General features: G+C 43.3%; 1 protein-coding gene across 1 annotated transcript in view; it reads right to left on the bottom strand.

The window, feature by feature from the left end:
• kcnq1.2 (potassium voltage-gated channel, KQT-like subfamily, member 1.2) overlaps positions 1–27,758 on the bottom strand; it is a gene marked incomplete at its 5' end in the record, with an annotated part of 165,027 nt that overhangs the window by 40,988 nt on the left and 96,281 nt on the right. The window contains 4 exons of the mRNA XM_083974225.1: positions 17,459–17,520; positions 19,357–19,397; positions 20,731–20,825; positions 21,761–21,836. Of these exons, the coding sequence (XP_083830351.1) occupies positions 17,459–17,520; positions 19,357–19,397; positions 20,731–20,825; positions 21,761–21,836 (274 nt within the window). The remainder of the gene's footprint in view (positions 1–17,458; positions 17,521–19,356; positions 19,398–20,730; positions 20,826–21,760; positions 21,837–27,758) is intronic.

The following is a 27,758-nucleotide window of genomic DNA, read 5'->3' as shown; positions in this document are numbered from 1 at the left end:
CCAAGTTTGGAGGCCAAAACTCTGCACTATTCTATCTAAGTGTGAGAAAAGTTTTTACATCTCTGATAAGTTATCACTACAATAACCATTTTATCCTTATAACATTATGTTGCATTTTCATTTTTTCCTATTTTTGCTGGAGACTTGTACATCGACAGCCATGCTGTACCACTGGACAAACATGAACTCAAGGCAACGGCAGTAAACTCCAAAAAAGACTGGCGTTGACACAAGACATACTGCCAAAATTATGGCCAGAGGTCGTCTACCAACGCTCTGACTGGTTGGCTTGGTGTGTCAGGGCCGTCCGTAACCGTAGATTTGGAGAGGGAGCTTTTCCTGCCACACCAGATTTGGGACATTTGGCTGGGAAAAGATGGGCTCAACTATGGGAAAATCTTAGCGCACAACTGCTAAAGCGTGGGAAAATGCTATCCTATGTAACCACACCATTCACACCCGATTTCATGGCAGCGCTTTAAATTGTCACAAAGTGTGATAAAGCTTTACTGATAGCTCTAGGTCTATCATTAAGGACTTCAGAGTGGAGAATGTAGCATGAGAGACAGTAGGAAAAGTTTTTATCTGAACCTTTGATTGCAGCTTTAATATCATTGTGCTGCTCACTGGAATAACCTAAGGAGCAGTGTTGTCAATGTGTAGTATACAGTGGGTTAGACCGTCACACAGTCATTCTTTGAAGCTGTTCATGGTGCCTGGTGACCTTGAAACCTACTTCCCTAAACGTCTAAGAACACAACTTGTGAAATTCTTTTGAAAATGTAATCTTGTGAGAAACAAGCTGCATCTTCCTCACTTGCGATGTTTTTGATTAAAGAGGCGTACTTCCCCAGTTGCTTCAGTTAGCAGACTACTATTACGTCAAGGGCCTGTCTGTGTGCACTGGTGTGAGAAAGGAGATATTTCTGTGTGTTTATCAGCTTTCCACCCCGAGGCCTGTCACACTACATCTTGTGATACAGCAACCACACATGCGTGATTGCACGCCCAGTACAGACATGACTCAGCCACCTTTTGACAGAGATTTAGCAGATCTGCTTGAACGGTGCTGCATGTGGTTTCACTTTAAGGCTTCTAACATGGCGTGCATCAAACACAATAGTGCGTGCTGGATGAGTGGAGTCACAGTAAGGTGTGTGCGCGCTAACTTTGCAAGTGCAAAGTCAGTGGTGACTTGTTTGTATGTGTGGATGTGCATGTGCATGTGTGTGTTTGTGTGTGTGTCCTCCGGTAGAAGTGACCACTAATGAGCAACTGCAGCAGAGCGACCCCGTGGTCTGTGGAGAGAGCCAGTGTGCTGTGGCTTGAAAACGCACACACTCACACACACGCACGCACGCACGCCTGTAGGAATATTCACTTATACTGTAGGTCAGTCTCTGTGTGTGTGTTTGTGTGTGTAAGTGTGTATCACAATGACCACCACCCCCTCATTACCTTCATCATAGCTGGAAACAATCAGCCACTCTGCCCCAGTCGTAGGCCAGACTCAGGCGTTGCAGACCTACAGACCTAGCATTAGAGAAGCCTCCATCACCACAGCCTGACTGGCCTCAGATTGTATCCAGCTTTCTAAACTATGGGCAGTATAATCACAGAAACCCAAATCAAAATAGCCTTTCCCCCCCATTTCGACCATACATGCTGAATGCCTGGACATAAAATTTATTGATCGTCATATATTGTCAACATATGACCATAAGCTCAGGCTTTATACAGCTGGAAAATGTGAGTTCATCCAACATTAACAGATGATTATTAATATGATTTGTGAATGCTATTAAAGCATGGAGAAAGTGCACAGTGAATAGTTGTAGATATACTGTGTGTACATGCATTTTTTCACAAGAATTGTAAAAAATTACAGTTTTTACTGACATGGATAAAATGCACTTCCTGATGGTGTATGAATCAAACCTCCAGGAAGTTTTGCCTTTATGAAAATAAATAACGACTGTACTATATACTGTCTACTAAATGACGTGGAATAACAGGTAAGAGGGAAGTAAAAAGTTATAAAGATTTTAGAAGCAAGTTCCTCTGTGGAGTTTTATCCCATTATCTAAACCACTTACTGTCATATTTAGTAAACAGTAACTGTGTCTAAAAGTTAATGTGTGCAGATTCCTCCTGTTGAGTCACTGATTTGTTGCAATCCAACAATTACAAAAGCTGTATAACACAAATGTTGTTAAATTGCAAAATTAAAATGTCAAGGGAACTTTTATCTAAATTTAATTATGTATTCTTTTTTCAGTGAAATATTTCAAGCCCTATGGTTCACTGTGATGGTCTTTTGTTGCAAAAATCGTTACTAATTAAGTTTGCAGAAGTGACCTACTATTCTTAAAGTAGTTGCTTCATGTGTGTATATAGGTCACTGTTACATAATCTAGACATTGTCATAATAATGCAGTGAATATTGAGAAATCACGGCAATTTATATTTGATGCATTAAGCTAACTACTATTTTGTTCCTTGTATTACCTAATATATACTATGTTTAGAACTGAATTTTTTACACAGGGACTAAAGAAGTCATCAGTCAAAAACACAGCTGCCTGCGCAGAGTGACATGATTATTGGCAGGTGTGAAGTGGTATGAAGTGTAGATGTGTCACACAACAAGAAAACACACTTTGTACAGCTGTACTACAACACATTCCTGGCCAACAGCTGATGAAGAATGATTCATTGCTGAAACTCTGAGGTAAACCAAGCCCACGTGACCAAAGAGGCTCACATGCACGCAAACCTATAGCTCCGAATGCACGCACACACACACACATACACATACATAGACACACACATGTTGTCACTGTGTCAAAAAAGGTGAGGTTCTTGTGTGCACATGCGCACAAAAGCACACACACATAAACACACACACACTGGGCAGGGGACAGTGAGAGCAGGCCAGGCTGTTATTCTAGTGCAGGCTGGCTGAGCTGACCGTGTAATCTCCAGGGTGGAGTCCATATTGGGTTTCTAGGCAATTCACTGTTTTTGGCCCACTTGTTTTGTGATTTAGCTAAAGAGAGAAAAGACAGAGAGAAAAAGGGAGCGAGAGGACAACGAGTGTGGGTTGTTTTTCTTTCTGCCCGGCATATTGTTGATGAGTTGTAATGCAGTGTAATACAAGCGGTGGTTAACCTCAACGGCCAAGAGAAGAGAGGGAGAGAAAGAGAGAGAGAGGAAGACAAAACAAAAGAAAAACACAAAAAAAGGAATAAAGTGAAAGAAAAGAAAAGGAGAGGAGACGAAACAAAGGCGGGGACAGATATAGAGGGGTGGGTGGGTTGGTCTCAGCGAACTCGTGCAAAACAAAGTGGTGGTGGTGGTGTGGCCACGCCTGCTGTGCATTTTGTTTACAGTCAGAGTGGGAACATGGTATGGAAGGAGGACTTATTGTGCACGGTGACATGACGGCTTACCACTTGCAACAGATACCATCTGTCATTGTTGGGACGGGGGAGATAAGGCTGCAAAAGACTGTCAGGGCTGTTATTGTCAAATACCTCCACTGGAAAATAGCTCCTTATTGCACTATTTAAAGGAACAGTACATTCTGTTTTCAATACATCAGGTTTTCTTTATATGTAGCTTCTATCTTTAACCTGTTCAAGTGTCTGAAACAAATCTGCTCCTCTGAATCTTAAATTAACTGGTGAAACAGGGTTTGTGTTGAACTGTTCCTTCATAGGTTTACAGTAGAAACACTTGTTGCTGGATGCAATCGTGTCTGATTAGAGTCTATTTTTAAGGGATAGTTCAAAATTTTGGCAAATTGGCCCATTGCCATAATCCCTATAGTTTTAGGAGTAGGTTTGTTACCTTTAATTGTCGGTGCAAGATATTATTAGAACGGCGGAGCAGAGCTGCTCAGAGCTATGCTACGCAGGCTAATGGAATTTCTTGGCTCTTGTGGACAAGTTGTGACCTGCACATTCACCACGCTATGAGATAATAACAGAACGTTACGAGACAGAGTTGTTTTAGAGGTAAATTCATGCAAAACCGCTGATGTGCGTTACTGTCGGGGGCAGTTTAGTCTCTTCATTTGCCTCGAAAACAACTCTATCTCGTAACGTTCCATTATTATTTTATAGCGTGGTGAATGTGCAGGTCACAACTTGTCCACCAGAGCGTTTTGGAGTTGTTGGATTGTGTATTTGATGAGTTTGATGAGAGAAACCAAGAAATCCTATTAGCCTCCGTAGCGTAGCTCTGAGCAGCTCGCAGCTGTGCTCCGGCGTTCAAAAAATAGCTTGCACCGACAACTAAAGGTAACGAATCAACTCTTAAAACTATAGGGATTATGGCAATGGGCCAATTTGCCAAAATGTTGAACTATCCTTTTAAGTGCTCATATCGAATAAAGCATCCACAGAGTCAGAGGTAGGCTATGCGAATGCCAATAACAGTGCTAAAAAAGTAAACAACAACTGCTGTCTTTGGGTTTGGTGCTGTTGGTTAAACAACAGAAGCAACATCTGACCGACTACATAATTAATCAAAAAAGTAATTCACGGATTTGAGCATGAAAATAATCGATGCTGCACTAATAATGAAACGCATAAATCAGAAGCTAATTACCTCTGACTTAAACCTTAGTTGCGTGAGAGCTAAGAAGAGACTGTTTTGATATTTCGCAGCCATCTGCCATAGCATGCTGTCATAGCGATGACGGCACAGTCTGAACGGCTGCTGTGACAGACGACAGACACCGAGCTGGCCTGGCAAGTCTAGGGAGGGGCTTTCAAAGCACGCACACACACACACACACACACGGCACCTGCATTCCCACAGTAGTCCAAGTCAACAGTCACACAACCCATCCCCCCTCCCTGACACTATCAGAAAGAAGGGAGGGACTGGGCAAGTGTGTGTAGGGGGAGGAGAGGGGGGGGGGGCTTCCAGAGACAGAGAGAAGGGAGTGATTTAAGCTCTTCTCCCCTGGTTGAGGGCAGCTGGAAGGGCCTGCAGCAGAGGTGGGAGTAGAGCAGGAGTGGGGAGGGGGGAGTGAGTGATGGAGGGGGGAGAATGGTCAGGGGAAAAGGGAGGAGAGCGATCCAGCTGAGGCAGCAGATCTCCACAGAGGCTCAGTGCCAATATCAAGGTGCTGAGTGAGCCAAGACGGGGAGCTCCACACACACACACACACACACACACACACACACACACACACACACACACACACACACACACACACACACACACACACACACACACACACACACACACACAGGCTTACTCTCAATGTGAGGTCAAAAATAGCCCCATGCACAAACGTACTCCTCGCTTGCCTTCCTGCAAGATTCAGCAGTGAACACGTAAACATGTGCACATTCAGATGCTTGTGAACACACACACACACACACACACACACACACACACTGCCCTCAAGTGCTTTACTCGCCCTTTTCCCTCTAGAGGAAACTGTTGTTGCTTCCCTCTTCACCTCTCTCCGGAGCTGTGCACAACCTCCTGTCAGCGGAGACAAACTGACAAGACAAGACGCACAGTGGCACAGACGTCCAGAATGGACTCCATTGTGCTCTAATGAGCAGGCCTGCTGGGATGACCCCTGACCCCCAGACACAGGCTGTTTGGTCAGCGGCGGACTGGTGGGAATGACCCTTTGACCGACACCGACCTTTGGATGTTCACTTCTCACCACAAGCTGCACTTGATGTGTCCGTGTGAGCTGTCGTTTGTGTGTGTGTGTGTGTGTGTGTGTATGTGTGAGTGTGTGCGCTACCCTGCTGAGCTTCGTAAGTGTGTGAGCATCAACATCACCTAAAGCCTACCACACTCAGATATAGATAATCTGGCTGATTTTGCCCGATTATCTTAGGCTCTTAAGATTATTTTATGAGATTCTCCTGTAGCGTGTGGTGTGTTACGAGTGAAGTTCTCCCGATAATCGGCTCGGAAAACGGCCGGTGCCGACGATTGTAAATATTAAACATGTTCAATCTCGTCACCGTTTGGATCAAAAGTCGGCTTGTGTGTGTCACTGACTCCGCGGAATGTGACGTGAAATTGACTCTAACCAATAAAGAAGCGAGCTGACAGAAGAACACATCGCATAGCAAACCAGTGTGGCTACCGTCTCCATGGCTACAATCAACATAGTACGTCAGATCACGTTTGATCGGTTGAGATTTATAAAATCTTTATGTGTGTACCAGGCTTAAGAGGAGCATGGAAAAGTAAGCAGGGATTCATGAATACAAAATAAGCAAGATGAAACAAAAATATTGAGTCATTTCAATTCCACCTTTGTCCTCTTTGTCCAGATTCAGTGAAAACAGAAGACACAGCAGAATCTTATCTGTTCCTTATCGCTCTGCCTTTGGTCCATTCTCTCCAGTCTTTTCTGAGAACTCCTCCTTGTGTGTGAGGGAAGAGACGTATCTCAGCTCGGCCTTCTGCTGCGCTCTCATCTCTGCCTGAGGTTCACTTCAACCCTTTATCTTCTCTGCTTATCAGGCCGACTTCAGCTCAGACACTCCCGGCCTCCCTCTTCCTCAGCAGTATGTCACGGAGGAGACACGGGGGTATCCAGATCTCTAAACTAATGTCCGTCTCCTGTTCTATCTCTATATACTTGTCTTGCCACAATCTCTGTGTATGTCTGTTCTTAAGTAGCACTGGGACGGGAGCAAACTGACGGATCACACTGTGTCTTGCATGTACATACGCATGTGTAGCATCACATAGATCTGAATATTTTATAATTTGTTCAAGAACGTGTCTGTGTGTGTGTGAACACCTCTCTTTTGTTTTCTGTTCTTAATCATTTCTCACATGTGAAACCTGAAGCATGATATCCATGTTATTGTGTGTCTAAGCCTTTACTAGTGACTTAAACATAACAATGATGTGACAATTCAACAGGAATCGTACAATCACATGTCCACACAAAATAAAGCAGAACTGGAAACAGGGCACCAGTGTATATTTTCCTAATGTTATTTGTTCCCATGTGACATGATGAGCATTCTGTTTATATTGAGCAATACTTGCAGAAGACTTCTCTTGTGACTACCACGGTTTTTGTTACTTTCCTTCTCTTGACCCATGTCGAAACGTTCCTGGAAAGGAAGGCCCTCAGGAGACAAATGGGTAGTGAGTGTTACATACGGAAAATTAACAAAGGGCTTTATCTGTGTCACTCAGAGCTAATTAGAGGCAGCAATAACTGTCCTGGACCACAGCAAAAAGAAAAAAGAAAATAGCATAGGCCTCGTGCTGAAGCCCCTCCACTGACAGCACTGGCAGAGCAATGTGAATCCTCTGGAAGAGCCGTCTGGATTGGATCAGTATTTTGTCTTAATGGCTTTTAATCATGTTTCAATGGCCGTGTGTGCTATGTATGTGTATGTATTGCTGCTCCGGTGGTAAACCAGTTTCCCTATCGTGATGAAGTTTATTAATCTAATCTAATCTAATCTAATCTACCACTGAACCAGGATTACAAAACATGCTTTCAATTCTCTCTGATAGCGTCACTGGGCGAGACTTTCTTTGTACTGTAGGATTGCGTCAGAGACACCAAAGCATGATTTTCTATGAAGTGTGTGACTTGTCAGGTATGTGAGAGATGATGTGGCCGTTTCTGCTCTGTAAAAACATTCAAGACAGGATAAGCTCTGCCGCCTGCGTCCGTACAGTCGGTCTATAGCTGCACAACAGACGTAGGGTGGGGGGGGGGGGGCCTTTTATGATGGCCGCCATTCAAAGTGTAAATATGCAGTTGCCATTCATGGTCCCATTCACTGATTCAGCCTCAAATAACAGCTTCCTGATTTTATCCATTGTACCGTACAAGACTAGGCGAGGCCCATATCCTGTGTGGACTACAAAGTTAATTACACACAATTGAAAGGTGTGCCAGTTTAATTGTTCAACGGGGAAATGCAGGGCCCAGAGGTACAGAAAAACACCCACCATTACACGTCCATAAAATCATTAGTCATTTATTAAGAATAAACCTCACTATGGAATACAGACAAGCTTGTTAAGTGTTTAGCAAAAACCTGACGCCGTTAAATCAAATGGGAGACGACAGGGGACTTGGCGCACGGTGGGTTGGAGCGAGCTGGGCAAACACGTAGGTGTGCATGCACATACACATACTCTGTGATTTACTGTAGGCACTACCAAACCAACTGCTGCCTGAGGGATGTGTCTGCGTGGGCTCAGAGTTACTATGGGCCAATGTCTGAACCAGTCAATTCCTTACACAGTCATAAACACGCCTGCATTAGCAACAGCTAGTTAAAACCATTCCATGAACCTGAGGCGCTAGCCTGCAATGGCACAACATCCTGCCACAATAATAAAATACACCTTATAATATTTTTAATCTACCCCTGTATTGTGGGATGGCAGTGTCACTCTGACTCCTGGTTGGTTCACCATTATAGCACAAACTGACATGTTTCATCATCTACCCGATGGATTGATTTTCTTTTTTTTCTTTTTCTTTTTTTTGCAAATATTCACATCCCCACAGGATAATGAATGCTGACCCCTGCCCGTTATTTTAGTGTCACCATGAATTTTAAATTACCAGAATTTTGCCGACATAAAATTTTAATATCACAATTAAAATAAGTGATCAGAAACTAAGGAAACTAGAAGGAGAATAAGATTAAGCATCTCCTCCGAAGGGGGGATGAACCTGAACCAGCAGCCGGCATGATGGGAAACAAGACAAACTACTGAGTCAGAGTATGATCAGCTCACTAACAATAGCTTTTATTTACAGATTTATGGGGGTTTATGGGGGCCTGTTGGTTGAAGAGCAGTGACACACATCTGCTAAAACACACACACGCAGACATGCAGTATTATACATTTGCACCTACTGCCCTATTATACATTCCCCAGGTACCAGTTTGACTTAACAGCAGTGACATTTACACTCATGGTCTCTGGAGTAATTTACACAGTTTGGCATTATTCACAGCTGCTTTACTGTTCCACGCAGTAGACTGATTTAATAGCACTCCAAAGTAGGGTGGCACCAGGGCTACTTAGCACTGTGTATTAGTAGAACTACAGGTCCCAATAAAACACAGACCTCTGTTTCATGAACTGTACATCGACCCCTTCGTAACCTTCTTAAATAAGCTCACACCTCCCTGCTGATAATGAACTGCTCCATGTAGAAGTATATTAGTGGTCAGGCCCAACTAAGCAGTGGGGGCGTTTGGCCAAGACAATAAAATATATGTGCAAAAAATATATCCCAGGGCCCTGCGAAACTTGGGCAATTAAAATGGAAATGTAGCATGGGTATTTACAGCCAACAAGTGAGCCCACAGTGGGTGCTCGAGAGATGCAGAGAGAGAAAAGGAGAAAGAGAGGGAGAGGGAGGGAGAGAGCTGACGGGAGACAGTGGCAGTGTACAACATGATTTAGATGCTGTGAGTGAGACTGCAGACCTATAATCCTGAAGGCACAGAACCAGACAGAGACAGAGGCAAGGCGCAGGGGCACGCTCTGGGAATGAGAGACCAAGAGCCACAGCAAAAGAGAGTTTGTGACAGCAGGCGAAAAACAGGGAGCGAGAGCAAAGCAGAGACAGAGAGACACAAAAGCAGAGAGAGAGAGAGAGAGAGAGAGAGAGATAGAAAAGGGAGAGAGACTGCGAGATGGAGAGCGAGGCAGCCAGACATGCAGGCAGACTGTCCGTCTCTGGTTTGTGGGAATGCGGTAAAGACACAGTAGTAGGCAGGGTCCCGGCTCTGAAATTAGAGAGTGGCGCTAAGAGAAGAGAAGCAGAGCCAAAGGCCGTCTGGGAGCTGCCAGGGGCTGCATCCCCAGCGCGCTGCCGAAAACACGATTTACTGCTGGGCTGCGCTACAAACAGCACACACCATGCCCTGCTGCGCTATCTACCTCGCAGGCAGCAGCACACACCGCTCGCATCGAGTTCACAAACACTATAAAGATATGGCATCAGTAGTGGGAAGTCAGTGCTGGGTCAGCACTATGGACAGAATTAGCCCCCCCGAAATAAGTGTGTGCATAGAAGCCGTGAGGGGCAGCACTGATGTGGATATGTTGCAACAGGTACAAGTAAGAAACTGAAAGACATTACTGGATTTCTGGAGGTTTATCAGGCAGCAAAACACCACACAGCAGTTGATAATCTGCTGTGAAGGGATTTTACGACTCACTGTGACTGTCGTCTTTTCCAGAAGAGGAACACTGTTCATGTGAGAGGGTTTTCTACCCGGGCTGTTGCGCTTGCACACATTTAACTGGCCGGCACATTGTGTTACCAGATGACTCAGCATGACACGAAGGCAATAGTTTGGCAAAGTTTTCATTCGGGACTGTTCTTTGTTTGCAGGAATCCACCAGAAATGAATGAGGTTGCATATTTGACACAGTCTAATACATTCGCTAATGACTCAGTCTGATGCTTTCTCTCCCCATTGCAATGACCCACGGCTCCAGGGGGCGCTGTTCTTGTAGAGGACAATGACCTCTGACCTCCCTGAGGCAGGGGGACTGAAAAGAAAAGTCTTTTTTTTAGGATAAATGCATTTCTCCCTGTCCTGCATGTCAACACAACTCTGCACAAATACAGTATAGTTCTCTCAAATCCAGAGACCAGAGGCAGTGGAGAGAAGCCTGAGCAGGAGTCAGCAAACTAGATTCAATCAAAAAAAAAGGAAAACAGGAAAACCATTTGAAATTGTTGTGCTGCAGTATCTCCGTGCATGTCTGGACTTGTCCTGTGATATACAGGACAAGTCCAGACATGCACGGAGATACTGTATTAAGTTGTCTGCAGCAGCAGGGCAGTTCGGAGTACGGCCACTGCAATGAGGCTCTATGTTCCAGGATTTGTGTGTGTGTGTGTGTGTGTGTGTGTGTGTGTGTGTGTGTGTGTGTGTGTGTGTGTGTGTATGCATGCGCTTCCTTTGCCAAGTTTCCTCTCTTTGTTTAGACCGGCCCGGTCAGTCCGGCTCCCCGCTGAGCACACTGCAGCCAAATACACACATATATCAAAACACAGCACAACAACAGGCAGGGTGCGTGTAGGGCAGAGAGGTGCTGGGAATAGGAGCAAAGGGGAGTTCAGAGAGGAGACAGGCTGCTGTCTGTATGAGAGAGGGGGAACAGAGGACTGAAGAGATAACTGTTGGACAAGAGGAGGTGGGATGGCAGTGGACTCACTGACGGGCAGACGGAAAAGGACAGACAGTGGGTCACTGTGTCCATCACTCCAATTACAGAGGGAAAGGGGAAGAGATGAAGATGCAGACAAGTGGAAGAATGAATAGACCATATTCACACGGTGGCCATTTCCCTCTGATGTCACGCTGAGGGTGGGAAAATTCTTAGGCCACTTTGATATCTCTGAATGAATCCTTCTTCATTATTTTCCATTCCACTAAAGTGAAGTGGTTTTGCATCACTGACAAATCGGAAGCAACAAACACTAATAGGACGACACAGTTAACCTCTTTTCATCGCAGAAAACCTAGTCGTGGGCTGGTGCTAATCAGTTTGGAGTTGGTCGACTCATCAACAGGCTTAGAGTCACATCCTTGTGTTACTGTATACGTGTCAATGACGGTATATAAAGATGGAGGATATGATCAGCTCTCCAAAAGTGAAGCCAAGGCATTATGGCGGCCCCCTGCTGTCTGGCTGCAGTATAGGCCATAACACCCAGTTCCTCCATGTTAATGGGAAAAGTACACATTGGATAACATTCCAAAAGAAAGTGTCTGTCATTTTAGGTTGGTTCCCGTAAGGCATGGTGTGTTCAAGTGTTCTGATAAGTTAGGTTTTAATTATAGTTATAGTTACAGTTGTAAGGGGGTCATGGCACCATCTGTCACCAGTGGAAGATGGCAGTGCTGTATTTTGGCTTCATCATTGTAGTGGCAGGAAGTGGAGACACGTCTGTGTTCATCACCACTTTGCAAACAACGCTGGCACCAAGCACAACGACAATAAAGCAAGTTTTTGTCCCAGTTGAAGAAACTGGTTTGAGATGAGGTACAGTCTCTGAGCTGGACCTCTCACTGCTTTGGTGTTTATGTGTGACTACTAAAGCTGAATTGCAACGTTGTGGGTTATATTTGCAATAATTGTATGACTTCATAATGGAATAAGATTAAAGTGCTATTAAGAAGTCATAATTACATTATTCCTGTTGATGCTGCTGTGAAGGTTTTTAGCCCCAAACCCTCTGTGCCTGACACAACAGTTGCAGTTTACTGCAATGAACTCAATATCCACAAGTCAAAGTGATAAACAATAATAATAAAAAAGCATGCCTATTCACAGCGTGCATGCAGATAGTTCCCCCTTTTATTGACGACAGAAAAATATTGTCCACTGTAGCTTTAAATCCTCTAAATCTTTCCAGTGAAGCCGAAAAACAAGCATTCTCCCAAAAATTCAATAGAGCATGACATAAGAACAGTGGGAACTTGCTGAACTCTGAAGCAAGTTCAAAATTTCAAAAAATCTCCTTTAAAAAAACGTTTTTTTTATTATCTCTATTACTTAGTTTCGGTTAAGAGTTAATATTCCCTCTGGACTTTAATTCTTTTGCAATAAATTTTGTTGTGATTGTAAAATTCAAAATTTCTGTGGCAAAGATAACATCACAGTTACTGAGACAGCACCCCGGGCACTAAAAAGGGATAACAGTTCCCAGTTATTTGGGCTTAACTTGTTCGATTGGCCAATATCCAATACCGAGGAAAACATTGGATACGATACATTTATTGATGCACACACTGCAGATCATTAATAGATTAAAAGATTGAAATGCATTTTCCTCCTCTGCTCCCCTCCAGCTGTTCAGTCTCTAACCCATCCTGTCCTGGCAGAGGAGATAATGAAGCTGTTCCTGTTTGCTGCAGCGCTGCTGAGAGCCGAGCCCAGCGGAGCCACTGCTGAATGGACAACACTGTGTGCGTGTGTCTGTGTTTGTGTGTGTGACTGCGTTTGTATATTTATGTGTGTCTGGATATCCACTTGTATTTTTGTATATGGTCTAATGTATAAATATGTATGTGTGCGTGTGTGTTTACCAGGCCCTCATCTCTTAAGCTCTGCGCTGGGTCTGGATTGGACCAGTCTAAACACACACCCATACACTCATGCAGACACACTCCTGCCCCCCTCAAAGCCATGCTTTTAGAGACGAGGGGCCCTAAATGCCTTACAGATGGACTCCTAACAAACACAACACTCTGTCTCGGCCCTCAAGTATTCCCAGTATTTGGCCTTGCTGTAATTTACAGCATACTTACCTAATTGAGATGCTATTAAGTTCAGGGCATGGCATTCTTGTGCGTACGCCTGGTGCTAATGCACATGATATAAGCGTGACATACACAGAACAGTATATTTGCCCTAATATAGCAGACTGAAGTTAACCACAGAGTGAGTGTGATCTATGGTCCATGTAGCGCACTTAGAGCAACACAAATAATGATGTGCGGAGCAGAGACGTGTCTGTGCAGGTCTGGAGGGCACATTACGGGATGTTTTCCTCGCTCCACGCTGCTGATGGTTTTACACCCACCTACTTTCTGCTATTTACAAACTCAAGTCATTACAGCTCGATTGACTTATTGACTGGAGAGCAAAAACTATACAACTTCACCCTTGCTGCATAACTATGATTTTGTTTTGTTTTTTATTCAAGTGAGCTCTATAGTGCAATAGACTCAGACTCTTGAAAGTATTTTTACAATTCAAAGAGAATCTTTTTTCCACACGGTTTAAACTTTTATGTTGTGTTGAGTCTGGATTTGTAAATAATGTAATTTTATCACAGAAATGTTTCTGTAAATCAGGGCAAGACAGTTAATCTCTCTTTAATTTGAGGTTAAAGCTAAATCAGAGTCTGGTATTTTCAAGACTTCAAAACACTTTATTGTCATTTCTCACAAATGTGTGTTCATACATAGGTGAATTGGGTTTGAGCAGTTATCTATAACTGCAAATGCATTAATTCTAATAGATAAAATTAACAATACAAGTCTTGATAAACAGTATTTATAACTTTGTCCTGCAGTATCTTTGGCTTTTAAACTTAATTTGATTTTTTTTTTCAAACCATACTTTTTTTTTTGTCTTATTTAATATAGTGATTAATTATGTTTAACTATTTTATATTATAATTTCTTTAATTCCAGAAAAGAACAAATTTTACCATCAAAATGTTTAGTGTGGACTAACATTTTTGTCAGCCTTGTGAAAATCTTTCAACCACGAACAAAACAAATTTCTCTCCCTACATAATTAAAGGCTGCTCGTTCAGCTTCACACACCAACTTCAGCCCAACACTTCAAAATACTGTTAAATGGATGAGAAGAAAAATAGGATCAGACAAAAAAAGAATGAGCTGGTTTTCAAACAGACATTTACAGGCTGTGTGAAAGCATATTGCTGTAATTTCACTCACTGCCCTTTCTGTCTATTGCTATGAGAAAAAAATCCTGTTCCTATAAAAGTGGGAGAGATTTACCACAAGCAGTGGGCCGTCTTCATCCTAAAGCACGCAGCGAGCTCCCTGCTGAAAGGCCACGCTGCCGCTCACAGACACTGGCCGCTGTTTGAGCTTGTCGTTTGGGTATTTTTCATCGAGTGCGCCTGACAGAAAGATAACACACTGTCACAGAGCGCCATCCATCTTCGTTTCCAAGTCACTCCTGGAGAATTCAATCTTGAGAGTGTGGGGTTAGACACACTGGTGATTAATCGACTCTATGTTCATGTGTGTGCGAGTGTATGTGTGTGAAGACCTATATCTGCTTTGTCTGTGTGTTATAAATCACTGTCTGACCCTGTACAGGACACACAATGCCCGAGCCCCCTTCAGCCCACTAAAGATAAATTCATCTACAAGTGATGTGCTGACAATGGCTCTATCTCACTCACTCCGCTGCTACACCACACAGTCGGACTGGGCCATGTCTGGGGTTTTACAGGCAAATGGGAATTAGTCAAAAAAAAAAAAAAATAGCTGGAGGCCGACCAAGAGCAAGTATAGAAAAAGGCATGGGAACACACTCTTATGCACACACGACGCCAAACACACAAGCGTTAGGGAACAGAGTTGATGAATTATTCCTCAGGGCTGTTGGGAAAGATCCTATTCAGAGGTGATTCAACTGTGACACCAGGGTTGTGTGATTAGGTTTACTATTATGAACAACATGCAGGAGCGGAGGTGACGCAACGTTATGAAATACGGGCAGCGATGCGAGACAAACAAAAGTGACAGCGCCAGAGATTTGGTTGCAAACAACCGACAACCGAATTTAGAGGCGACAACAAACTCCATTCATTGCGTATTGAATCTAATTGCACATCTCCTGTAAACTACAAGCAGTGTTGGAAAATCAGGCAAGAGTACAGAGGAAATGCTGTGTTTCATTAGGACGATTATATTGTGAATGTAATTACATAAGCTCCACCTTTTAGAAACTGACACATTTAGTTTATCTAGTGAGGACAACGCTATGTGCAAAGTGCTATTGGAGCTTTAAGGTGCAGGTCCATTGGAAGGAGGACAAGGGAATGTACAGAATAATGAAGGTCAATGGGTTCGTTCACCTGCTGCCTGAGGGGAAAAGGAAGCCTCCTTTTCCATATTAACAGGTGTGCTGGTGTGCTGGCCCGCCAGGACCATCAAAACAAGAAGTTCACACATCCACAAAGGAAAGATAGGAAGGGGGCGGGAGCTGAGGTGAGAAAAACAGTAATTATGAAGGATGGGCAGCTCGTGGCGCTCCTCTGTTCCACCTTAAAAGCTGGCTTGTTGCAGCAATGCACAGCTCTGATCAGGGGAACGGTTATTAGCTCCACATTGATAAAGGGGACGCATTATGGAAATATCACTCTCTGAAGGCTCTTTAACATATATTTGGGTGTTTGTCTTGCCTTCCGGCCCCCAAAATGTGAGAATTAAGTATTTTGACCAAAGCATGTCACAGACATGTCTTTAAGACACCTGGGAACTATTTTATTTTGTGGAACACGGGCATAATATGTCTCCTTTAAAACAGGGAAAAGCAGCCTGCATCAGTGGGTTTCCACTGATTTGCTTCCCAATTACCCACCTCTCAGTTTTATTTTGCCTTCATGTCAAGGCAGCGTGGGGAGGGAGAACAAGTGGAGGAGGGAAAAGAGGCAGCGGGAGGAGAGTCGTAGGTAGAACTGAGCTCAGGTTTATGTTTCCAATCAGGAGATTATGATCACAACATGTAGCCCAGAGCAAATGGGCCAGAACTCAATCACTGAGGGAGGTCTTTAGGCTCAGAGCGTACATTGGTTCAAGACCATTACTCCTCTCTCTGTAACAAAGGGATCTGAAAACAGTAAACGCATGCAAACGTTGGAGAACATCAGCGCTGATGGGCGCACACAGAGATGGGAAGGTAAACGTTGAGGCGAAGAGGGGGAAATCCTGAGCTGGCTCACTCCGAATTGAAAAGAGGTGGCTGCAGAATGCATTGTTCTATTGTATAGGAGTTTTTCTTTTACTGTAAGATGTGAGAACAACTCGACTAAAAGGCTAGTACAAACCCCCCCCCCCCCCCAAAAAAAAAAAAAACACCAACACGCTTCACTCAAAGCGATGCCAGCGATGCCACCGATCACACAAACAGACAGCAGACGTACAAACACTCTTTAATTCATACCCTCTGATTTGCACACAGACAGACACCGAGACAGACAGGAGGGCAGACACTTTCACACACCGGTCCAACTGGTACAGAGTCCCCACAGGGGAAATGTGTATCTTGGCATCACACTGGTACCAGAGTCGGCATCATGCTGGCGTCACGTTGTGCCCGCTCCTCTATGTGACAGGACACGCCTAGTTATACCCGTGGGCTTCATAACACAGCTGTTGCCTTTTGGCTATGCCTCACTGCATACAGACTTCTTTTTTTTCTTTAACCCCCCCACCCCCCCCCCAAAAAACATAATGCCACCACTTCTTTTAATGATGGAAACATAAACATCAAACCAACCTAGCTGGCATTAAAGGGGAAAAAAGAAGGGCTAGCCTGGAAAATGATCAAAATTACCGCTCCCTGAATAATAGTTGAGGAAAGAAAAAAACCCCAGAATCAACAGAAATGTGCAGCAACACAAACAGTGAGCAGTGATGATAATGTGGAGCACGGAGGGGGAGGTGTGTGTGTTTGACGCTGGCACAGATTGACTGCACCCAGCCACAACATGAGCCTTATCAAAAGATTCCACCACACGCATTCATCTGATAACACAGACATAAGCAGGCAGCGCCACAGTCACACACAAAAACAGTTGCGCGCTCACACACATACTTCTGCATCGAGTGTAATCTAATCATTTTATCTCTTTCATACACACACAGAAGGAGGGAGCAGCAGGAGTGTGCCTCACCTTATCTTCTAGCCTGATCAGTCGTGCGCCAATAGTTGGGTATTCTTTATCTTCTCCTTTTCCTGGGGAATGAAAAAGAAAGAAAACATCAAACATGCTGTGGGTAAACACATACAAACACTCAACAATGACATAACAGAACTACATATGGGGTTGATGACAAGATTTCAGTCCTGAGTTACTTAGAGCAAGCATATAAAAACAGATGTAGAAAAGTATCATAGTAGTGGTGGTAATATCTGTCATACTCAGATCCATTAATGCACACTCACACACACATCACAAACATTACATTAGCAGTAAAAGCCCTACAGCCTGGTGATTCCCAGTGAGACCATTCATTCATTTCCTGCTGCTTTTGTGGGTACAAGTCACAGAGACAGTTTACAACCCCCTTCTGTAATGCACACAGTAAAGACTTATGTGGCCTTGAAAGAAACAAGAAAATAAACTCCATTCTTCACTACTTTCACTCTGGAGTACAGTATGTGGATACTGCTGCTTTTCTTGTTTTATCACTTTTCGCAATTCTTTGTATTATGCCTGCATTTTTAACTGTACAGCACTTTGCTCAACTAGAGTTCATTTGCAAAAGCAGATAACTCTGTTTGAAAAAAAAACAGTCAAAACAATTTTTAATTATTATTTACACCAGGTGATATCAGTCAAACCAAAGTTGACTGGCTTTGACCAAGGAGAGTGGTGTGTTGAAAACAACACTATGCAAAGAATAATTCAAAAGCATCAGCTCATCTTTTTCAAAATGGCATTTATCTGCTTTTGCAAATGAACTCTTCAAATAAACTTGATTGACTTGATTGAATACTGTAGGATAACTTGGAGATGTAAGTTTTCAAGGCTCTGTAACCAGGCTGTTAGTGACGCCAATTTCTCAGGGCCCATATTGCATAAAATGAGATTTCCATGTCTATTTTGATTATAAATCAGGTCTGGATGTCATATTAATATTGGGAACTATCACATTGCTTAGTGCGAGGCCCTGGAGTTGTCCTCCCTGTTCGTTCAGGCTTCTTCTCACACACACACATGCACATTAGGTTGACTGGCGACTCTAATTTGCCCACAGACGTAAATGTGTGCATGCGTGACGTTGACTGCTGATCTGTCCAGGTTGAGCCCTGCTCTCGCCCTACAGTATGGCAGCTGGGACCCATGACCCTGCACACGTATAGGCTGTGTAACCAGTAAAAACTGATGGATTCATATCAACAGGATTTCACTGGTGCAATGTGAGCATGAAGACTGAAGAAGAGTTGCTGTCTTTGTTCAAACAATGACAGCATGCTGGAGTTTCACTGTGCTTGAGTCGGTTGAGGGAAAAAAAACCTGTGGTTCTGCTGTATTTGAAGTTCATATGTTCACGTTGTGCAGCTGACTTTATAAAAGGGTGGTGTCAAACCTGGCATCATTCACTGTTGACTGAACGTAGTTAACATCAACTGCAATTTATAACATGGCTGACATAATGTTTGTACATGCTTTCTTTATTTATGTCATTACCAAAAAGACAAATAATATCTAATTTAAAAACGCATCAAATTGATGGCAGTTATTATGTCATTAGAAGACTCTAAACAATTAATTCCAAACTTATTACTGATTTTCTCTATGAATCTGAAGCAGATGTGCAAACTGAACTCCACACGCATACATCTACACATACTTGCTAACACATGCCTGTATGCATAGCGAAACAAGCGACACACATAAACATACCCACATCAAAACACAGAGATATTGCACACACATCAGGGACCGTCTCTCTCTCTTATTTAGTCTGCCACAGCTTGTGTACGTGTGAGTTATAAACACAGAGCTGGAGTGAGGAGTGATGGCTGTCTATCAGATGTAGACTGCTGTGTTTGCTGTGTATTTACCTGGAAGAAACATTCCTGGCTTCCCCAGTGTGCCGTCCAGCCTGGGGATAAGAGACAGAAGAAATTAGACAGGGAAGGTAGAAACACTGGCCAGTGCTTTATTCCAAACAGTAAAATAACATAAGCCAATTTAGTAAAGAGCCAATAAAACTAAACAAATGGCGTCAGCTTCAACAGAGTGGACGCTGCTTTGAGACAAACCCGCATGCAAGTTTTAAAGAGGTAAATTAATGAATTCAATACTGAGATGTCAAGCTTTGAAAATAAACAATAAGAGTTTGAGAGGTTTCACTTGCCCATGTGGACCGTTAGTTAACAATAAATCTGGTGAAGCGGGGGGGTGGGGCATTTCAATAAGCATTGTAAAGCCACTCTATTCTTTTCATCACCTTAAATTGGGGGTGGATATTTATCACAGCAATCACATGTCTTTAATTATCCTTCATTTACACTGGTGACCCCATTTGATACAAAAAGACCACTCTGTTGTTGCAAAAGTCAGATGTAACCAGTGCTGTGATATTGTCTTTATACTTGTTTTCCCCATTAACTTTTATGTTTCAGTTTAAATCTTTTTTAGGCTTACAAAAAGTTCTGTCAACAACTTGGCTTTTATAAAAAAAAAAAAAAAAATAGAAGAACTTGCTATAATTGTTACTATGAGCAACTCTTGACTGTTTCTTTGTATTGTATTAAAGTTTTCAGTATAAATCAAATTAAACAGTAAAAAAAAAGAGAAAAAGGATCAGTCTATTGTTGATTTACTGATACATGGTTTAAAAAATTTCACAGTGCATTACCATGGTTCAGCAGAATTACTGCAAAAGGTGTAATGAGGTCCAGGTGACCCACTTACATAAGTTTGACCCAATTTATTATCTAACTGACCTCCTTCACTGGAGAGCGTTCACTTATAAACAGCACCAAGGCTTTTTCTTGAGGGCGGTCTGAACTTCATTCCAGCTCCACAAAGTACAACAAGGTGTAACAGATCAGAGAGCAGAGAGGCTGCTGTCTGTCAGACCAACAGTGAGAACAATAACAATGTGTGACTGACAGAATCTGTTATGAGCTGAAAAATACATTTGTAATGGAGCCTTTTCCTGCTGCCTTCATTTGACTTGATGTCAGTGCAGCTTAGTTAAGGTCAAGATAAGCAACATGGTATAATGAGACACTTCACAGCCAATGGGAAAACGGTATGGTAAGATCTAACTGGATTTATTTTGTTTGAAAATGAGAAGATGTCTTATGTGTGCTGGCTTTTGTACGAGGTGGTTTCCAACACAATGGTGCAGAAGACGTGGGAAAAAAACAAAACAAAAAAAAAAAACAGTTGGGAGACGGAAACAGAGACGAGATCAAAGACACCACCTTCTCTGTAGCTCCTTGATGCGAACCATCATGTTGAGGTGACCCTGGGAATACTGCTCGATCACGTCTCGCACGTCATACGGCTTCCGCGCTTGCTGTGGATCCATGAGTGCGCACACACACATATACAACAACACAAAACACACACACACACACACGCACACACACACAGGGACACAAAAGCCATTGTCAACCATGCCCTCTGTTGCTTGGTCCCCGAAAACATCCCCAACCCCCTTGGGTGCAAAGAGTTCATTGTTAACTCATTGTGTGTGCGTGTGTGTGCGTGTGTGCGTGAGCGCGTGCACTGACAAGTGCATAGTCATGTAGAAAGCAATCGTGTTAAGGTCCTTTCACAGCTTTGTTGAGTGTGACGTTGAGACAAGCAGCGTCAGAGCGAACCCAGTGAACTCTTTAGGGTATCCTTAGTATACACAAAGTATAGCCTGTGCAGCTGAGATCACTTAGGCCATAATTGAAAACATATAGAAGACGTGGAGATGGCAGGAATATAGGAACCGTTCTGCAATAACATGTAGCATGAAAATGATGGCTACATATCATGATTATGTTTTGTTAACTCAACTATTTTACTGCACAAACACTTTTTCACAGATTTTCTGCTGACTTCAGTGCTAAGTGAGGCCATGCCCCACTGTGTGTAAGCGTATATTTTTATTTGTGTGTGTGACTGTGAGTGTGAGTGTGTGTGTGTGCGCAGTACAGTAAGTGAATTCCTACTGTAGCCCCAGAGACAGGTTAGTAGATTTCCCATGATACTACGCCTGAACTGAAGTGAGCACAAAGAAGACATGCAGGTGCAAGTTCCAGGCATTTACACACAAACACGCACGTACACACATGCACATTCACAGCAGCGCTGCAGCTGATATATGCCTTTGGGCCCCCCTCCCCCCCTCCTCCTCTTCCTGTACAACTGCACACACACACAAAACACTTCTCTCACTCTCAATCTGTCTCTCTCTTTATTTCTATGTTCCTCCTCTCCTCTGGATTTCCTCTTGCTTACCTGAAACTTCTTCCTGGCCACAAAGTACTGCATCCTGCGGAGGACTTTCACTGCTGATCTCTGGGCGTGGGACAGCCTGTGACAGAGGGGGACACTGATGGTTAGGCCTGCAGATGTTTGCAGGTTTGTTTTGTACAAACTGTTTCCTGTTGCCTGTCTGTAATGACTTATAAATGTTATACGTATATGGATCAAATGATACAGGTGGATGCATGTTTCAGGCCTTTTGTAAGTGTCACATGTTGCATTCAATGGTCAAAGAAAAAAGTACGTAACAGCAAAGCACATGTGGCCGCCAACAGGACAGCACACTCATGACAGGTTTCTGCATTCATGTATGTACAAAAACACACATTTAAGCTATAGAGATGTGTGTCAACGCAGATTAACGGCTGCTCCCTATCGGTTCCAGCCTTATCAGTCACAATTACGACTCTGCAGCCTGGTTCAAAGTGAGACAGAAGAAAAGCAGACTCGAGGAGCCTCCAGAAACACACGTCCCTCGGCTCCAAGCGGCACATCTGTGTCAACACAAAGGAAAACCCACTGGTACGGAGCTGAACACTGAAACAGAAACCACCGGATGCAAACAACACACATAAACTCATACATAGTGAGTGTATGGCATGCACACATGTTTGTTTTCTCAAGGAGGCACTCTGTGTGCTACGCACCGGTGCTCATTTGGTTTACTTGTCAGAAAACGCTGACACACGTCTACGTGTGACAGCAGCCCGTTCGGATGATGTATGATGATGAGTGAAAATGGATGATGAGAAAACACGGACTGCGATTTTGTTGAGTGACTGGATTTCACTGGTCCGAGCGACTGAAAATACACAAACAGTGAGTGCAGACATGGATGGTCACAGCCACACACACGCACGCACCAAATCACGTCTGAGAACCTAAGAGACGCAGACAGACACACTGGCTCTGGGTTGGAAAATTCTCCGGATTGACAGCTGAATAAGAGATGTACAAGACTCAATAAAAATGACATCATATATATATATATATTTATTTTTTTCATTGAAAATAAAATACTCTGGATATTGTTTAGCCCTATTAGCAATACAAGATTTATTAGAATTCCCTTGTCTACATGACGACATAACACAGCCCTACTTGACGGTCCAGTGCCAGTGTGGATGAGCGTTATTCCAGCATCAGGTTTTAATACTAAAACCAATTAGAAATATCTAATAAATGATACCTAATATGACCTCACTTTAAAAAACATTGATTTCATCTCTCTGCACTCGTGACTCATGATAAAAATTGAATACAGTCACATTTGTATTTATGCTATGAAGATAATCTTCACAGTGAGTGTCTATGTCTATGGGGAAGTTGAATACTGAACACAATCAACTTCAAGGGTCAGAAGGTCACAGACGCATGAACTAGTGCAAAAGTTAAGAGCTCAGTACATCAGTGGTGACCACTACCTCTTATTCTGCCGTGTGCCAATCCACCATTATAGTGTCTGGGTATTGAAATGTGAAAGACCACTAATACTGTACATTTATCAATTGAAAGACTTTATTCCAACACTAACTGTAAGTGTTATACTGTAAATGATCTAAGAGCTTTTGTTTACATTAAGATATTTAATAGAACTGCTCCTGTCTTCTAAATGAGCAGGACTTCTCCTTGCTCCATGTTTCCTATGCCCATTTCTCTGTCTTCTAGTCTATTTCATGTACAATATGTCTCAGACAGGTGACCTTTCGGCCATCTGGTGGTATCACAGACATCAAAGTTAAGCTGGTAAGCTGCAAGACAGTGTGTGTGTGTGTGTGTGTGTGTGAGAGAGACAGAGAGAGAGAGAGAGAGAGAGAGAGAGAGAGAGACAGAGAGAGAGACGGTGGATTTACATCAAACTGATGCTCAAGAGATGCAGAAAGAAAAAAGGAATTGAAAACAGTAAAATGCCACTGCAAACAAATGTGAAAGCAAAGAAATGCTCCTCTGTTTGCAGTAAATACTAAAATTATCAAAATTATTGTTTACACACACTCTGGAGCATATATACTGTGTGTGTGTGTAATGACATGCAATGCAGTTTCAGAACACACTGTATTTGTTTGCATGTGTGTGTGTGTGTGTGTGTGTGTGTGTGTGTGTGTGTGTGTGTGTGTGTGTGTGTGTGTGTGTGTGTGTGTGTGTGTGTGTGTGTGTGTGTGTGTGTGCAGTAAGTGCTCTTTGCTGCTACTCTGAGCGTGACTACAGATAAGTTCTTCTCCACTTAAAAGGCTCTCAAACAGAAAATGAATGCCTCCATTCTCATGTCAGAGCCTACATGCTTTTGTATGTCGGCTGCTAATGCATGTGTGTGTGTGTTGTTTTGAGCATGTCTCTCCAGCTATGTCTCAGTCAAAGCAGACACACCCACATGCACATGCACACACACACTTGACACACAGAAATGCATACACCCCCCTCCCCCTGCCCAAACAAGGGTCTTTGTGGAGTCAACAAGTCGCTCTGAGGTCTTAATTAGGCAGAGGAACAACAAAAGGACTTAACAGACAATGCGTTGACATGGGACCATAAAACCTGAACATCAAAGGCCGGCGGGCTGCTGTCTTTTTTCCTCCCTGACCGAGCTATAGGAGGAAATGCACACAAACAACACTAAATATAAAGAGAGTGAGGCCCTATTTTGGGGTAAAAACGGTCCACCCCCCACCACTTCTTCGCTCTCCATCATCAATGAGAAGGATTTTTTTTTCTCGCCCCCTCACGTTAAAAACATTTGGCAAACAGAAAGTGAAGGAATGTTATTCCCACGTCTCTCTGCTGATGCTGCCCTTCAAACACTTTTCCTGCCTCTGACTTTGCTCTTTACTGATCTGCTCCTACCCCGCCCACCCGGCCTTTTCTCCTCTTTGTGTTTATTTTTCATCTGTGCATAACGTTAGACACACAGCGTATCCTGGTGATTCTCCAGTCAGCGCAGCTCAGATCTCACCCACCACGATTTCAATATTCTTTCCATTATGCTGCGCTGTATGATTCACTCTCTCTACTGGGAGGGCTGCTTGTGCGTGCTTTCTTTCGTCCACGGATTAAAACCCCAACTTCTAGCTTCTTCTCATCAGCCGGACCATTCTTCATTGGGTCAACTGTAGAAGTCATATAGGAGCTATACTGACTCATAGTGGAGTCATGAACTGCTTGTAAAGCTGTGACAGATTTAGCCCCACGGCCTCCCCTGGACCCTTCGCTCTTAATAAGTTTTCTCTTCTTTCATTTTCCGATGGTCACTTTGGAGATCCCAGAGTTGTCAATGGCAACTCTCCCTCATTCCCCACCCCCTCTGCTCTTTCTTTGGCAGGGGACCGTCAAATATCCTGTGCTTCCATGGTGCGCTGCAATAACCTTGGAGTCAGTCAGGAGAAAGCAGCCTTAGACATCAATGTTCTCTGGTCAGGACCCAGCAAGACTGCTGGCCAGTGTGTGTGTGTGTGTGTGTGTGTGTGTGTGTGTGTGTGTGTGTGTGTGTGTGTGTGTGTGTGTGTGTGTGTGTGTGTGTGTGTGTGTGTGAGATAAGCTTTATAACTGGTGCTTTGGTCCATCAAAGAGATGTGCTCCTCTTCTGTTCTCCACAAAAACAGACGTTCCTTTATCATATCTGAGAGGGATAAGACCGCTACATTCTTTCAGGCATGTTTGATCTATAAGTGATGGCATACCAGAGGGTGCCGTGGTAAGAATTATAAGGGTGCACTGCTGAGACAATATATCGCAACAGCTAAGTTTCACCATTCATGGCGGATTTCAAATGAATGGGCTTCAATGCAGTTCAAACACAATGCCCCCGATGTGGATTAACCTTTGATGGCTGGTCTAATGAGAAATGAAACCACGCAGCTGTGAGAGAAGAAGAACACCACTTTGTTTCTTTTGTTAGATTGTGTCAATGATAAAATGTTTAAATCTAAAAATGTCATCATATCAGTATTTTATGACACTATTCTATATAAGGTCATCACCCTCACTTTCTCTCTCTTTCTGTCCAGCATTATTATAGTTATTTTATTTGCCTTTCCTGAACTTGACATATTCAGAACCTGAACCTACAGACCGTCACGCAGCCAGGCAGAAGCTGGTTAAATATGGCCACTGGTACTACAACAGTTCTGTTATTGTCTCATAGCGTGGTGAGTGTGCAGGTCACAACTTGTCCACCAGAGCGTTTTGGAGTTGTTGGATTGTGTATTTGATGAGTTTGATGAGGGAAACCAAGAAATCCCATGAGCCTCCAAAGTGTAGCTCTGAGCAGCTCGCAGCTCTGCTCCGCCGTTCTAATAATAGCTTGCACCGACAATTAAAGGTAACGACCCTCCTCCTAAAACTATAGGGATTATGGCAATGGGCCAATTTGCCAAAATGTTGAACTATCCTTTTAAGAGGAGCAGTGTGTAGAAGTAGACTGACACTTTTTGGGACCATTATTTATTTTATTTGCCCTTCCTGAACTTGACATTATTCAGAACCTGAACCTACAGACCGCCATGCAGCTGGTTAAATATGGCCACTGGTACTACAACAGTTTCCCTCCTCCCAGTGTCTCTGCTCCAGTTGTTTTCATGTCCCTCATTCCCAGATCAATAGACACTGATCAAGACACGCTGGAGACAATACTGGCGAGCAAGCCACATCAAAGCGGCATGCCCATTAGGAGCTGATGACAAAGAGAGAACAAAGAGAGCGTGCCATGTTTGATGTGTGTGGCCACAGAGAGACAGAGAGGGGAGAAGAAAAAAAGAGGCCGAAGATACTGTCGGCTCTCTATCTCCATCACGAAGGACATGTTTGTGTAAATACATGCAGGAATGTGTAAGGCAAAAGCTGACAAGTACTACCATTCCCTCTCCGTCACACTTCATTTTCCACTCAAGTGTAGCCCACAATGTCTGATTTTCTTCTTCTTTTTTTTTTACTAGTTAAAAGAAACAGGAGCATGTGATTTGAATTTGGCGGTGATATTACTTAAGATTTCCATCATTAGAAACTAGTACGCTGCTTGTAGAATCACAGTTTAATCTGGTCTCTCTCTCTCTCTCTCTCTCTCTCTCTCTCTCTCTCTCACACACACACACACACCAACACACAAACACACAGTCACTAAGGTATATGTGAGTAAAGGTTATGAAGAATCCCACCAATGAAAATAACCCCTCTGGAGGGATGGTCGACACCCTGGTGACCTCAGAGGAGTCCCGCCCTTGTTTAATTCCAATGACGGCACGTCTCACAACCTGTCATTATTTGAGAAGAACAGAGACAGTCACAGCTTTTTCCCACCACACGCTGAGAAGATTGGAGAGGAGTGAGCTTCTCACAAGTACGCTAATGACTGGTGAACTCTTCCTGACACAAGTCTAACTGCCAAATTAACTAAGAGATTTAGGTGAGGATGTTTCCAGTTAGAGAGCGGAGAAGATGAAAAACTACGGCCGTGGGAAACATGTGAATGAAGCCGACAAGGAACTTAGATTGTAACCTGTAAAGCACAGACCACAAATGTGATTGGAAGTATTTTAAGAATATTTAGTTCCCATGGGTCAGAATACAGAATATAGATAATGTTTTCTGTATATTGTATTCCAGCTCCTATCTTCAGCAAATTGGGTGGAGTAAAAAGCAGTTGGGACAATAGCTACCTATAGATGGGGCCAGACTAATTCATGGTCTGAGGGTTAATGTTCCAGGCTGAAGGTGCGGCCTAAAGAGGAGGATGTGGCTGTAACTTCTCTTCAAAGTGAGCCTAATTAAAGAGTCAAATAGAGCTGGGGTTAATGACCTCCCTCTTTGGTGCCAGACCCACTACTAGTCTAGATGTTTAGCCTAAGGTGTGTCAGTAAAGTGGACATGCATGTTAGTCACCAATCAGCCTAAAGGTTCTCTTTGCAGAGGCAATTTCTGCCCATTCATTTGACTTTTATAGCTAGTTTGGCTCTAGTGGTGAATAGCCCATAGCATAGCT

The sequence above is a fragment of the Trachurus trachurus genome (assembly GCF_905171665.1).
Source record: "Trachurus trachurus genome assembly, chromosome: 6".
Lineage (NCBI taxonomy): Eukaryota > Metazoa > Chordata > Actinopteri > Carangiformes > Carangidae > Trachurus > Trachurus trachurus.
This window is presented reverse-complemented; position numbering and strand designations above follow the sequence as displayed.